This window comes from Podarcis muralis, chromosome 10 (assembly GCF_964188315.1).
Source record: "Podarcis muralis chromosome 10, rPodMur119.hap1.1, whole genome shotgun sequence".
Lineage (NCBI taxonomy): Eukaryota > Metazoa > Chordata > Lepidosauria > Squamata > Lacertidae > Podarcis > Podarcis muralis.
Genome location: NC_135664.1, coordinates 49,088,834 through 49,102,468, shown reverse-complemented (window position 1 = coordinate 49,102,468; position 13,635 = coordinate 49,088,834). Strand labels below are relative to the sequence as shown.

At 44.6% G+C, this 13,635-nt stretch overlaps 1 protein-coding gene across 1 annotated transcript in view; it reads right to left on the bottom strand.

Annotated features, from left to right (window-relative positions):
* TMPRSS6 (transmembrane serine protease 6) overlaps positions 1-12,953 on the bottom strand; it is a 31,185-nt gene extending 18,232 nt beyond the window's left edge. Inside the window, exons 1-5 of the mRNA XM_077934983.1 lie at positions 12,815-12,953; positions 10,761-10,921; positions 8,408-8,544; positions 7,664-7,731; positions 5,484-5,668 (exon numbers count right to left, since the gene is read on the bottom strand). Of these exons, the coding sequence (XP_077791109.1) occupies positions 5,484-5,668; positions 7,664-7,731; positions 8,408-8,544; positions 10,761-10,911 (541 nt within the window). The 5' untranslated portion in view covers positions 10,912-10,921; positions 12,815-12,953. The remainder of the gene's footprint in view (positions 1-5,483; positions 5,669-7,663; positions 7,732-8,407; positions 8,545-10,760; positions 10,922-12,814) is intronic.
* Between the last annotated feature and the right edge of the window lie 682 nt (positions 12,954-13,635).

Below are 13,635 nucleotides of genomic sequence, written 5' to 3'. Positions count from 1 at the left end.
CTTGTGCAAAGAAGTGGAAGTGGAACGGCCATTGTGATCCCGCATTGCACCCAACACAGTGCTTTATCCTAATTGCAGTCTCACAACGCTCCATTTCCATATGAAAGGCAAAGGGATTACAGAGCTGGGACTGGCAGTCCTAAATATATTAGTTATTCATTCTATTCAATCAAACCTACACCCACAAAAGTGCACTTTAAACTGGTAGCCTTCAATCTAGGGTTAGATGGAGCCGACTAATTTCAGTCCAAGTCACTTTCACATGTGTTCCATCCCATTTGCACATTAAACTGATGAAAATATTTTTTTTAAAAAACTGGGATAAATCAGATTCATGTAACCAACATGCTTAACTCTAATAAACACATTAAGGGCTTAAGACCATATAGTAAGCTTTCTGCCAGGCTCAGCTAGTTCACAACCCCTTGCCTTGGGAGCAAGGGTTACCAAACACTTTGTTCTTTTTTCTTCCACCATGATGTGAACCCTACCAGTAAAGGAGTTCTAAGCTGGATGCTCCATCCATCTTTGTGTTTTTTTTACAAATAATTTAGAAACTCTTACTATTTTGAAACTAAGTTAACTGCCTGTCTTTTCTTGCTGCTGTATGGGAAAGCACATGAATCTGACCTTTGAAGGGTTTGTAAGTAAACCATTTTTAACTTATCAAGCGTGAGGTCTCTTTCTATGATAAGGGAAGTGGGGAACTTTGGAAGCAACTTAAAAGGGGATATTTTAAAAGTCTAAGCCTACATTTCCACTTTTGCTGCATGTTTCATTATTTTAAATCTTTGCTGGGGCTCTCTCAGCAAAGAGTAAAGGTAAAGGGACCCCTGACCATTAGGTCCAGTCATGGCTGACTCTGGGGTTGCGGTGCTCATCTCGCTTTATTGGCTGAGGAAGCCGGTGTACAGCTTCTGGGTCATGTGGCCAGCATGACTAAGCCACTTCTGGCGAACCAGAGCAGCACACAGACACACTGTTTACCTTCCCGCCAGAGCGGTACCTATTTATCTACTTGCACTTTGATGTGCTTTCAAGCTGCTAGGTTGGCAGGAGCAGGGACCGAGCAACGGGTGCTCATCCCGTTGCGAGGATTCAAACCGCCGACCTTCTGATTGGCAAGTCCTAGGCTCTGTGGTTTAACCCACAGCGCCACCTGCGTCCCCCAGCAAAGAGTACTTGCCTCAAACATGGATCTGGGCATCCAGAGAATTCATTTATCTTATCTAAAGTAATTCTCTCCTTAAACCAAACACAAAATAAATAGCAACAAAAAGTCTACAAAACTTTGCACTTAAATATATATTTCTGAATCTATTTCCTTTTAATAGGTTCATTCCTAAACCTATTTTGTCTCAAAGATTTTTTTTTGAACCAACATTTATATGGCTAGAATTTATTTCAGAACCTAGTTAGTATTTTTTTTAAAAGATAATCTGTTCTCGATTTTTAACAAATCAAACAAAATAAGGAGAGTTAATGCAGGACAAATCCCTCCAGTTAAGAAGCTTTTAAAGCTTTAAAAGAATTTGTCACCATACCATGTAATACGACAATTATCATAGCGAGGCTTCCTTCTGAGGTACAAAAGTCTTTACAGTTACCCATTAAATAATGAATCACGCCTCTCTGCACTTAGCATGGAAGGAAAGCAATGATTATCTCCAATTAGAGGGAAGTATTATTGTTATTTATACAGTACCACCAGTGTGCACTGCACCAAACTGATGGCCTTAATACAGGTAGCAAAGCAGAAAAAGACTGTGTATACACCATGTATTTAAGGTACACACCCCAAGAATCCTGGAAATTGTAGTTTATTAAGGGTTATGGGAATCGCAGCTCTGTGAGGGGTAAACCACAGCTCCCATGATTCTTTAGGAGGTGGGGAATGTGCTTTATAAGTACCGTATTGGCCTGATTTTCCCCCAAATTCTGTCTGTGAAAAGTTAAAGCACGGCTTAAATTTGTGACCTTACCTAAAGTGGCTTTTACAATATCGCTGCTGAAATAGACATATGGTAAAACGAAACGGGTGTGAGTGCCTGCAGAATTTTAAGGGAGCGGCTTGTATTTGGATATTGTCTTCTCCCCCCCCCCCCCCCGAATTTTAAAGCTGCAGCTTATATTCAGGTGCAGCTTATATTCGGGCCAATATGGTAAGCTGTATACTCTGAAAGTGGAAATATATAAAAGAATAAAAAAAATTGTCCAGTAGCACCTTAGGGACCAACTAAGTTTGTTCTTGGTATAAGCTTCTGTGTGCATGCACACATGGCTACCTACCTGACTCTGAAAGTATGGGTTGCCAGCACTCAGGGTGGGGCAAGTGTTATGCCCCTCTGGTGGACTGGGAAGCTGAGGTGGAAGCATGGCGGTGGAGGAGCCAGTGTGGAGGGAAGGGCGAGCTGGTCTAACCTCATTGGTCAGCCCAGGAGGAGGTCGCAAGTGAGAGTCCCTTGACTGGCCATGTGGAGAAGGAGGCACCACCCCAGCCCCGAAGGCCCAGGCCGTGTGTGGCTTGCCTTCCCATGGCTCTGGAAGGCGGTAGGAGCTCAGCCTAGTTGTATGCCTCTCATACTTTTGTGCCCAGGGCCACTGCCCCTCTGCTCCCTTCCCACGCTACACCGATGTGAGTATCAGTTGCTGGAAACCACTGGAAGGGAGAGCATGCTTGGCCCCTGCTTGTGGACATCCCATAGGGATCCAGTTTGCCGCTGTGAGAACAGGAAACTTGACTAGATGGGCGACTGGCCTGAAACGGCAGGCATCTTCATGTGTTCTTACGATATAGAGAACAGAGGGAAGCAGCTTAGGTGGAAGGCTGACATGTTCAGCCTTGAACATATCGAATTCTCAGCAGCACTGAAACATCCAAGTGGCTTGCATGGGATTCTTATGTAAAAGCCACAGACATACGGAACAAAGGAAAGTACATCTATTTCTTGAAGCACTTGAACAGAAAGGTATAAAGGATGTGTATAACGAATGCAGAAACATACTGTCAGGCAAAAGATGCAGGGTAATTTGGCTTTAAAGGCTTTATTTATAAGGTTCATCCTACGAGTGGGGGGGGGGCATTACAGCCTTATGCATTTTCTGTAGCCCATGCACAATTATTTTGCCTCACTTTTTAATATAAAACATTTTGCGTTCAGTGTATTGTACAAAATGGATGGACCAGTAAGTCTGAGTCCAATATGGCTACTTATGTGATGGAAACTGAATATTATTCAGAAGCTCCAGATAACATAATCTATTGTAATCCCACTGAGATTTGACAGTGGGTTTGAGACTTGATGATGCCAGGGCATAGCCTTTGTCACTTAGATAGGTTGAAATGTGTCCTTCCGCTCTTTGCTAAGTGTGATTTGCAAAATTATAATACACAAATTACTTAGAGCTGAGCAGCGTCACGCAGAATGCCTCAGGAATGGAAAAAACTGTAAATAAAAGGTAATGATGAATGATGGCAATTTCTTAGCAGGGAGATTTTCGGAAGCATATAGAGTTGGTCTCATTTAACATTTTTGCCAGCGGTGAGGTAGAGAAATTAGAAACCAAAATCCATTCATTGACATGTTCGATGGCAAAAGGGGCAAGCATCTAATATACAAAGAGCTAATAATAAGGCAAGTTTTATGGGCAGGCACAATGCACTGAAATAGGAAAGACTGTAAAAACAGGCAAATATTAGAGTTGTAGTGCAAATGCATCAGCTTTATTTCATTTAACTGTTTGTCATGGGCTTTTGTTTTGTTTTTGCAAACAAGCCAAGTTTTAATTCAAGATGATTCCGAGAATATTTTGTTCAAATCCCAACTCTTCCCACCGCTAAATACTAAAACTCCCTGGAATTTTCTGCGTTCTCTGAAAAGAGGGAATAAGTGTTTCACCAGCAGTGTAGAAGTGAGAGTGAATAAACACATACTGGAAAAACACAGCCAACTTTTCCACAGGGAACATTGCAAGGTATACTGTAACAAGAGGAAGGCAAAACTGTTGAAAGAGACTTTGAGATGTAAGTTTGCTGTCAGTTGCAATGCAATGCAATGGGGGGGGGGGAGGTTTATGGGGATGTTTAAAGACTATCTGCCAGCAAATGTGATTCAGTCTTGGGAACAGGTTTCCATCATGGGTGGTACTTGTTCTTTTTAATTGCTACATCTAGCAAGCTGATCTGCACCCGCCATTATCCATGATAGATTAGGTCCTGTGCATATCCTCTAAGTAACACAACTTGTGGCTTTCCAGATGTTGTTGAGCTACAGCTCCCACCATCCCTGCAGACAGTCCCTGTTGTCTGGGACTGATGGGATTTGGAATCCTACTGCATCTGGAGGGCTACAGCTTTCCTACCCATGCCTCTGAAAGATGACTGATCAGATGTGACAGCCAGTTGATCATTGAGAACTGGACAATGCTGACCATCTGTTTGGCGGGTGAGTGAGCATGTTAAGATTTTCACATGCAAAGATCTGGCCCCAGCAAAGAGGGGATACTTCTGTTTGATAAGGTATGAAATATATAGTACATCTTCATTTTTCCAAGTGGCCCAGGATGCAGCCAGATAATCAGCTGTTCAGATAAAGAAGGAAAACTTACATAGCTTTGCCACTTGGGTCAATGGAACTTTGAAGAGTCATTTTTGGCTGGAATGTATACTATTAGTTTTAAGCACTGTGACACCATTGGTGGTGGTTGTTATAAAAATTAGGACTTCTATCACATGCTTTTTTTGAGGAAGATTTATAAATCTTCAGAAAGCATTCCTTTCAAAAAGGGGAGACATTGGGTTGGATGTAGACTCAGTTATGCTTAGATGAGAAATTGAAGAATTCAAATCTGCTTTCTCATATTTCCAGTTTTAAGTTCAGTTTTGCCACATTTTCACATCCGTTTGCAAATTTGTTAAGAATCCTCACGGAAGTCCACCAGCATTTTAGTGTGCATATCTCCTACGATACAAATTTGCAAGCATTTCCCCTTCATATAATGCTTTTTTGGTACATTTTAATTCACCCCCCCCCACAACATACACATTATTGCTCACAGTTATTTGGTTGGAGAAGTACAAAGCCAAATTTGGAAAAGTGGAAACTTTGATGGATAGTTGTGTTTCAGGTCAAGCATTGTTTTGGGAAGTGCACATTGGATAGGACTACATTAAAATACAAACTGAATTTCTCCCTCATCCCTAGAGTAGACCCACTGAAATAAATGGGATTTAAGTTAGTCATGATTTCATCTGCTCTAATCCAAGCATGACTAAGTCTGGATCCATCTCACTGCATCTTTCCTTTCTTGGTCTTATATTGTCAGCATCCTATGCTGTTTACAGACACACTCACTCCGCCCTGAGTTTCCTCTCATCTTTTTCTTCTGCGGAGTCAGGCAATCTTTTTTTCAGACTATATAGGTGTCATAGGCAGCTCTTCCTTCTTGGAAGTACAAACTGCACATATGCGATTAGTACTCACCTAGCAAAACCAAGGATTCTGGGTCAACCTTGTATTCCGTCTGGTATGAGAGGTGTCCTGTTCCATCGGTGCTGCCAAGAAGCTCTTTGTAGAGCGTGGCATTCACTTTCTCTGCAGTCATCTCCTTGTGCTGCCCTTTGGGGACTTGAAGGGTGAACCAGAAGAAGCATGTCAGAGATCCCTCCCTAGCAAATGGAGAAAACAAATGGATTTTAAATTTATTTTAATTCATTTAACAAAATTTATATAAGGCTTGAGTGCAATAAAGGGGACGTGGGTGGCGCTGTGGTCTAAACCACAGAGCCTAGGGCTTGCCGATAGGAAGGTCGGCAGTTCGAATCCCCGCGATGGGGTGAGCTCCTGTTGCTTGGTCCCAGCTCCTACCCACCTAGCAGTACAAAAGCAGGTCAAAGTGCAAGTAGATAAATAGGTACCGCTCCGGTGGGAAGGTAAACAGTGTTTCTGTGCACTGCTCTGGTTCGCCAGAAGCAGCTTAGTCATTCTGGCCACATGACCCAGAAGCTGTCTGCGGACAAACGCCGGCTCCCTCGGCCTATAGAGTGAGATGAGTGCGCAACCCCAGAATCATCCGCGACTGGACCTAACGGTCAGGGGTACCTTTACCTTTACCTGAGTGCAATAAACCTCTATGTGATTAAAAGCATTGATAATCCCCTCCCCACCAAAAAGCATTTAAAATAATTAAAATTAACAATAGAAGAAATTAAAATGTGGAAACATCTACATGCCTGGATAGGCTTGCTAAACAAAAAGATAATTTAAGCAGGTGCTGAAAAATGTTCAGTGAAGGGCCTGCCTGATTTCAATTGGCAGGGAGTTCCAAGAGCAGGTGCTTCCGCACCTAAAGATCAATTTCTTACAACTGCAGAACGAGTCTCATGCGGCACATGTGACAGCGCCAGTTCTGTAGATCAAAGTGGTCAAATGGGCACATGTAGGGTGAGGTGTTCCTGCAAGTAAACTGTTCCCAATACATTAAAGGCTTTACATAGCAATGGTAACATCCTGAACTTGACACAGTCAGTAGTGGAGAAAGGTGAGGGCGGTGGGGGCAGTGGGGGTGGTCCGCCCCGGGTGCCATGGGGGGGGGGTGACATCGCCATGGACAGCACCCGCCCTGGGATGCGCACTGCCACTGGCGCACCCCCCTGGGATGCTCCCCACTACCAGCACAACCCCTGGGACTCGTGCCGCCGCAGATGCACCCCCACGGGCGGCTAGCCCTGCCCCCGTGGGCCGCTGTGGGTGCCGGAGGAGCTAGTTCCACCTCTGCACCCAGTAGCATATCGTCAGCCAGTGCAGATTTCTGAACAGAGGTGTTACATGCTGACAAGGCCTCCCTTCTGTCAGCAATTGTGCTGCAACATTTTGCACTAACTGCTTTTTCTGGGTCAAGTTCAAGGGAAGCCCACATAAAGTGCACTGCAGTCATCCAGTCTTGATGTCACCAATGCCTGGACTATTGTGGCCAGCCTCTTCTGCGTTAGGAACAGTCTAAGTTCAGGCAGAGCTGGAAAAGACACTGCTAGCAACTATGCTACCTTGCCCAAACAGCTCCTTCACAGGAAGCGCAACCCTATCCAGGGCAGGCAGTGGACCAGTTAGGATTCAAGCCCCATTTATTTTCCCTCAACCATCCCACTGCTCTGCCCAGACACATGTCAGGGGTCTACACAGCATTTCTTGATTCAGATGTTATGGAGAAAAGGAGCTGAATGTTACCAACATATTGAGGGCACCTTGCCCCAGAACTCCCAATGAGCTCTCTCCACAGCTTCAATTAAATATTAAATAGCAATGAGAATAAAGCTTCTCCCTTTCCATTTGTGCATCTTAAATTCATAGAGTTAGATGGGACCACAAGAGTCATCTAGTCCAATGCAATGCAGGTATCCTTTTGACCAACATGGGGCTCAAACCCACGACCCTGAGGTTAAGAGTCTCATGCTTTACCAGCTGAGCTATCCCAGCTTCAATAGTGGCAATCATGCTACTGCTACTGCAGCTAGCTAAACATTTCCAGCTTTAAGGTGTATTAACCCAAAGTCACGACCGATAATCATTTGGGGGCAAGTATGGCAGATTCTTCATCTCTGTAAAATAAACACACTGCAGCTTCTAAGGGCAGCTTTCAAACAGGCTAATAATGCTTCACTCACCCAAAGGCATAGACAGTGCTGGAGTTGTAGTAGGGAGCCAAATCGGTGGCATGAATGAGGTCTTTCAGCTGTAAAAGAATGCTCTCTAGTCATTACCAGACAATGGTGTCATCAGAAAATAATACCCAGTCTCTCTCACAATATAATTCACCTATCATTCAGCATTCAGGCATGAACCAGTATTGCCATATTTATTTTTACAATCTCTGCTCTAGGGTGCTGCTTCTGAATTGCCCCAAATGCATCATGAAAAAGAAACGCATCATGAAAAAGAAACAATTGCTATAATGTAAGCAGCAATGCAATGCATTTTACCATAGCAGGGAAGATTGTGACCAGGTGAGCTGTGTGCCTGGCCTGCTCATTCTGCTGTTTAGCTGCTAACCATGTCAATAGGCCATGTCTGCTGCTTTCCCTTCTTATGGGTCTTTATCTGTAAACTGGGCTTCGGTGTTCAAATAGAAGACACCTTAAAATAGAGGACTGTCCTCTGTAAAGTAGGGTGCTTGGCTACCTATGGCTGCTTATGTGCCTTTTGTTGCAGACTGAAATGTAGAAATTTAGCAGACGAGGCTTTTCCTGCTGGGGAAACCCAATAATGACTCAGGGGAAGTCACAACTTAAACTGCTTTGAAAGATACTGGAGGAGGACCCATAGAGAAGCTGGCAATTCTGCACACTAATAACCTCTGTACTAATGCCTCACACTAACACCGTTTGTAGCTCATGAAGTCATGCCCCTACCATCTTCTGAGTCTTTGTTGTCTCTGTCCAGAAGCCTCTGGATTCCATCCGCCCGTGATCCAGGGAAAACTGTCGATTAAGGATCCTCAGGCTGCCTGAGTAGAAGTGCAGGGATGCTGTGTGGCGTGGTCTGTAGTCTGCCAGGAAGATGAGACACATGGATGAGTTCCATACAGTGGAACCAAGATACTACAGGGGCTCTCACTGCACCACACTTAAAATGGGTAGACTTCACTCAGACAACTCCGTCAAAGGAGCCAGGCTGGTGGGGAAGGGTGAGATCCAAGTAAAATAAATAAATGGCAGGCCCTCATCTGCAGAGCAGGATGTATGGCCACCGTAATGAAACCTGCAGAATGAAGTAGTATTAGAATGGACAGTACCACTTCAGACTGTAGGTGGGGGAGTGGCACATCAGGTCCCCTGCCACATTCTAAGCTGGGCTGGCTTGCGCTGGCCAGGGTGCTAAATTGAGCAGGTGGGGGGAGAATGCCAATCCTTCCTTCCTTCCTTCCTTCCTTCCTTCCTTCCTTCCTTCCTTCCTTCCTTCCTTCCTTCCTGTTACACCTCCTGCCTGGTGAATAGCTAAGGGGCTGTGGGGCTTTTGAACCAGTGGATCCAAAGAATCTGGTGCCCAGCCCATTCTTGTTGCAGGGCTTCCTGGACACTATGGTGCAACAGGATCCTCTGCTGGGAAGGAGAAACCAGAGGAAAAATGAAAGCCAAGGAGGATGAAAAACAGATGAAGAGAAAGCCAAGGAAGGAAGGAAGGAAGGAAGGCACATTTTTTTTAATCCCCATGCATTTCAAGAACATTAATCTGTTTATCAAGGTTTTTTTTTAATCAAAAATACAAAATTATATACTCAATAAATGCTGGATTACGAAATTCTATAGCGAGCATAGGAACACAGGTAGCTGCCTCACTGAGACAGACTCCTTGCCTAACTCTGTATTGTCTACACCAATAATGGGGAACCGTTGTCCTGTAAGCAACCTCAGGCCCATGTTGGCCCTTGGAGCCACCCTATACCTGACATCAGGTGAAGGACAGGTAAGGACATGGCTAGGCCAAAAGGGAATTTGCAGGCACTGCTCATCAGCTGATTGTTGGGGCTTGCAAAGCACTGCACCAGGGTTTTGCAAATACCACCAATCAGCAGTGACTTTCCAGGGTTTCAGGCAGGGGGCACTCCCAGCCCTACCTGCAGATGATGGGGATTAAGAATGGGACCTTCTGCATGCAAGGCAGATGCTCTAGTGCCAAGTCTTGTCCCTCCCCCACTCTAAAAAGTCAGCCCCCATCATTACTGTGCTATATTGAACAAATTCTGCAGTACTTAGCCATAATATAAATAAGACTTCAGCATACTGTATTTAATTAAACCACATGTAACTGTTTAATTCCCGAAATCTTTAAACTCATTGTCATAATATGTCAAGTGTAACTTACTTAGAATCTCCCTTCTTTCATGTATAATAAAATTCAAAACATGTATCTTTCAGTGCTTCTTGGGAAAAATGCTTGGGGCAACTTCTCTTGATGCTTACCTAAGCGAATTAAAATGTAGCCATCCCAACAGGATATCTATCAGATTCTTCCTCTAGCCAGCTATCTATAATTAAGTTAAATTAGCATATTTTGTGATAATGCTGGACCTAGATGCTTCCATGATGGTGCGGTGGACTGATTGTGTGACTGCTTCAACCTTCCCAGGAAGCTGACCTGCATCTCAGCTGCAGATTCTCCCTCAAACCATTTTTAAGGGACATACAATCACTTCACCATTCAGCCACATGAAAGAGGAGTTGACTTCAAAATTGAGCGGCAAACAGGAAGGCTTAAGCCAGGTCAGGTACAGATGGAAGTGTCTTTGAGACACTTGAACTGGCCTCATTCCCCCACCATGCTGCATCAGTAACATGGATGTGATTTTTCTCTCTCAGTTTCCCATTTTCCCATTCATACGTTCAGTTCTCCACATTAGCGGAATTCAGTTCTCCACATTTGTGTGTGTGTGTGTTGTTGTTGTTTTTTACAGCCCTCACGAAAATTTGTTAAGAGTTTTGTGTGAAGTCTTACTATACACAATCTTGCATGTTATTTGCACTAAGACATGCATTTAGATGCACACTTCAGTATATGTGTGTTTTTATACATTGCTTGGCTGGAGAGATGCAAAATTGGGATAAGTGCGAATTTCGAAGGATCATTGTGTTTCGCTTCCTGTATTGTTTTGGAAAGTGTGAATCAGGCAAATTCACATTTAAATGTGAACCGAATGGGATTTCTCCCCCCATCCCAGATCACCAACCATCCCAGAGAAGAACAACGAAAGACTCAAACAGTTACCTATGAAATACCAAGTTAGGGCTCCAGCACAGCCCAGCAGCACCAAGACTACCCAGAGTGGGATGCACTGCTGGCAGTTACAGAGTCCACGCTTGTGTGAGGCTTGGTGAGGCTGCACCTCTGAATGGTCCTCCTGCTCCTCTCCCTCCATTGTGGACAACCTACCAAACAAGCAAAGCAAGGATCAGCCTCCTCCCCTTTCTCCATAGCTGAGGTTCAGAATCATCACAATAAAACCATGATAACTTAGTGGAAAGGTGGGTTCAAAGCTTCCTCTATTTTATGTCATCTCCATAAGTTCACAGCTGTATATCCCACACATTCCCATCCCAATCTGCAGCCACCACTAGACTGAGTGCATTTTTAAATAATTTTAATAGTCATACATCTTACCACAGTGGGGAAGACTGTGATCAGGGGACCTGTGCTCCTGCCCAGTCTGCTGCCCAGGTCTAACTGCTGATGGGTGACTTCAGGACCCTGCTGTCCCCTTTAAATTGGACTTGGACCCAACAGCCATTCAAATAGGTAAAGGGACCCCTGACCATTAGGTCCAGTCATGGCCGACTCTGGGGTTGCGGCGCTCATCTCGCTTTATTGGCCAAGGGAGCCGGCGTACAGCTTCCAGGTCATGTGGCCAGCATGACTAAGCCACTTCTGGCGAACCAGAGCAGTGCACGGAAACGCCGTTTACCTTCCCGCCAGAGCGGTACCTATTTATCTACTTGCACTTGACGTGCTTTCGAACTGCTAGGTTGGCAGGAGCAGGGACCAAGCAACGGGGAGCTTACCCCATCATGGGGATTCGAACCGCTGACCTTCTGATTGGCAAGTCCTAGGCTCCATGGTTTAACCCACGGTGCCACCCGAGAACCCCTTAAAACAGCCTCTGCAAAACAGGATACGTGGCCTTTTGTTGGACTAAAATCCTGCTCCAATCCAATCAGGAGGTAACTGTCACAAGTGTCACTAATAAGCACGTAAGATGTCAGTGAGGCAAAACAGCAACATCTGACCTCCATTTGAGGCTTCTCAGGGATGGCCCAATACATTTTGTAGCCTGTACAGAAAATGTCCTCCATCCCACCAGAGGGCAGCAGGCTAGATTAGGGGATGCATATGGCATGCACAATTCTTCTGCCCGGCTCCCTGCCCCCTAGTATCTGTCGTCTGAGGTGTCTGTCTCATTCTGCCCAATGACAGAACCAGCCTTGAGTTTAGAATTAAATGTGGCAGACCGAGGGTGAAAAGAAGCAACAGAACACAAATATATGTGCATACCAGCCCCTCCCCAACCCGGTGACTTCCATATGGCTTTGATTATGACTCCCACCAGCCCTAGCTGGCACAACCATTGGTCGGCAGATAATGGGAGCTGTGGTCTAAAACATCTGGAAAGCACCTGATCGGGGAAGTCCAGTGTGGTGCCTTTCAGATGTTGTGGACCACAACTCCCATCACAGCATAGCCAATGATAATGTTGTTGTCCACATTGCCTACCTCTGCCAAAGGGCATAGAACAAGGCTATAAACCTATTTCCGACACAATAATGCAGTTGTTCCTGATAAATCACAGCACTAATCACTCGCTTCTCACATTCATGGCCAGTAAAATCAGAATGAAAAGAATGGATATCCATGGAGGCAAGGGGCAATTGCTCCCCAGTAATGAACCATAGCCTCCAAATTTCCAGCTTTCATTTTAAAAGAGTAAGTTTCTAGCAATTGTAGGACCTGAGATATGTGATGAAATGTACAGACTCTATTCTTATCACTTTTGGATAGAAACTAGCCCCTTTCCTCCTTTCAGTGCTTTTACTTTGCCGATTGCCACATTCCCTCAGAAAAAATCCTATGAACGCCCATTATGTGAAGCCTCATGTTTTGCCTCTGTAGTTTTTTCCTACAGGCCCTTCACCAACACCAACATAAGGAGAAGACTTGGGCTGCACTCTATAGCCACCTGTACCCCAGCATCAGAACTCCAAGCCTCTTCTTCCTCACTGGGAAGAGAAATTCTAAATACCAGTGTGACCCCAAAGTGACAGGCCTACCTTTGCAGCTTCCCGTTGTGGTTGTGGCCTGGTGCGGTCTCATCTGAAATCACACACACACATACACATGCACGAATGTAAATACTGAGCAGGATTGAATATTTACTTAAGCCCAAGGTCTTCCTCGTGACCGGTCTGTCGTCCAATGCTTTTTGTCCTCTGTTTTCGGCCTTTGCCCTATTCCAGATCAGCACTGAAAGCTGTGCTTAAATGTTCTCATGCCACATCATTCTTCCTCACAAAGTGTTCTGTGTCGCTCAATAGCTTATGTGAAACTAGTGCCCTAAAGACCCTCTTGGGTGTTAAGAATGGCAGTGGGGAGGCCTTCTTGGTAGTTTCACCACCCTGGGAAATTCAGCAGTGTGGCGTCTCAGCAGAAGACATTCTCTGTGACAGCCCCTAAATCTGGCATCTTGGCTGTATAGCTTTCATTACATGCTGAAGACACACCTCTTTACCTGGGCTTTTGACACCTGTGCAAGATGTTTTGGGACCTACTCTAGGCTTTTGATTGTAAATGGGGTGTGTGTGGGTGTGCAAATATGACTTTGTGGTGGTGGACAGTTAAAAAAATCTTAATAATAATAATAATAATAATAATAATAACAATAACAATAACAATAACAACAATGTTTCTCCCAATGAAAAGCCATCTCCTTACCTATTTGATATCTTTCATTCCATGAGAATCTTGTAGCAATTCTTCTTACCAAAAGCAGAAGACATTGTAGCTTTTCAAATGGGGAAGTGCCAGAGGAGACCACTTGGGGAGGGTGAGGAAGGGCAGTTTGGAGGACAACAGCTTGCAAGAATGCAATGAA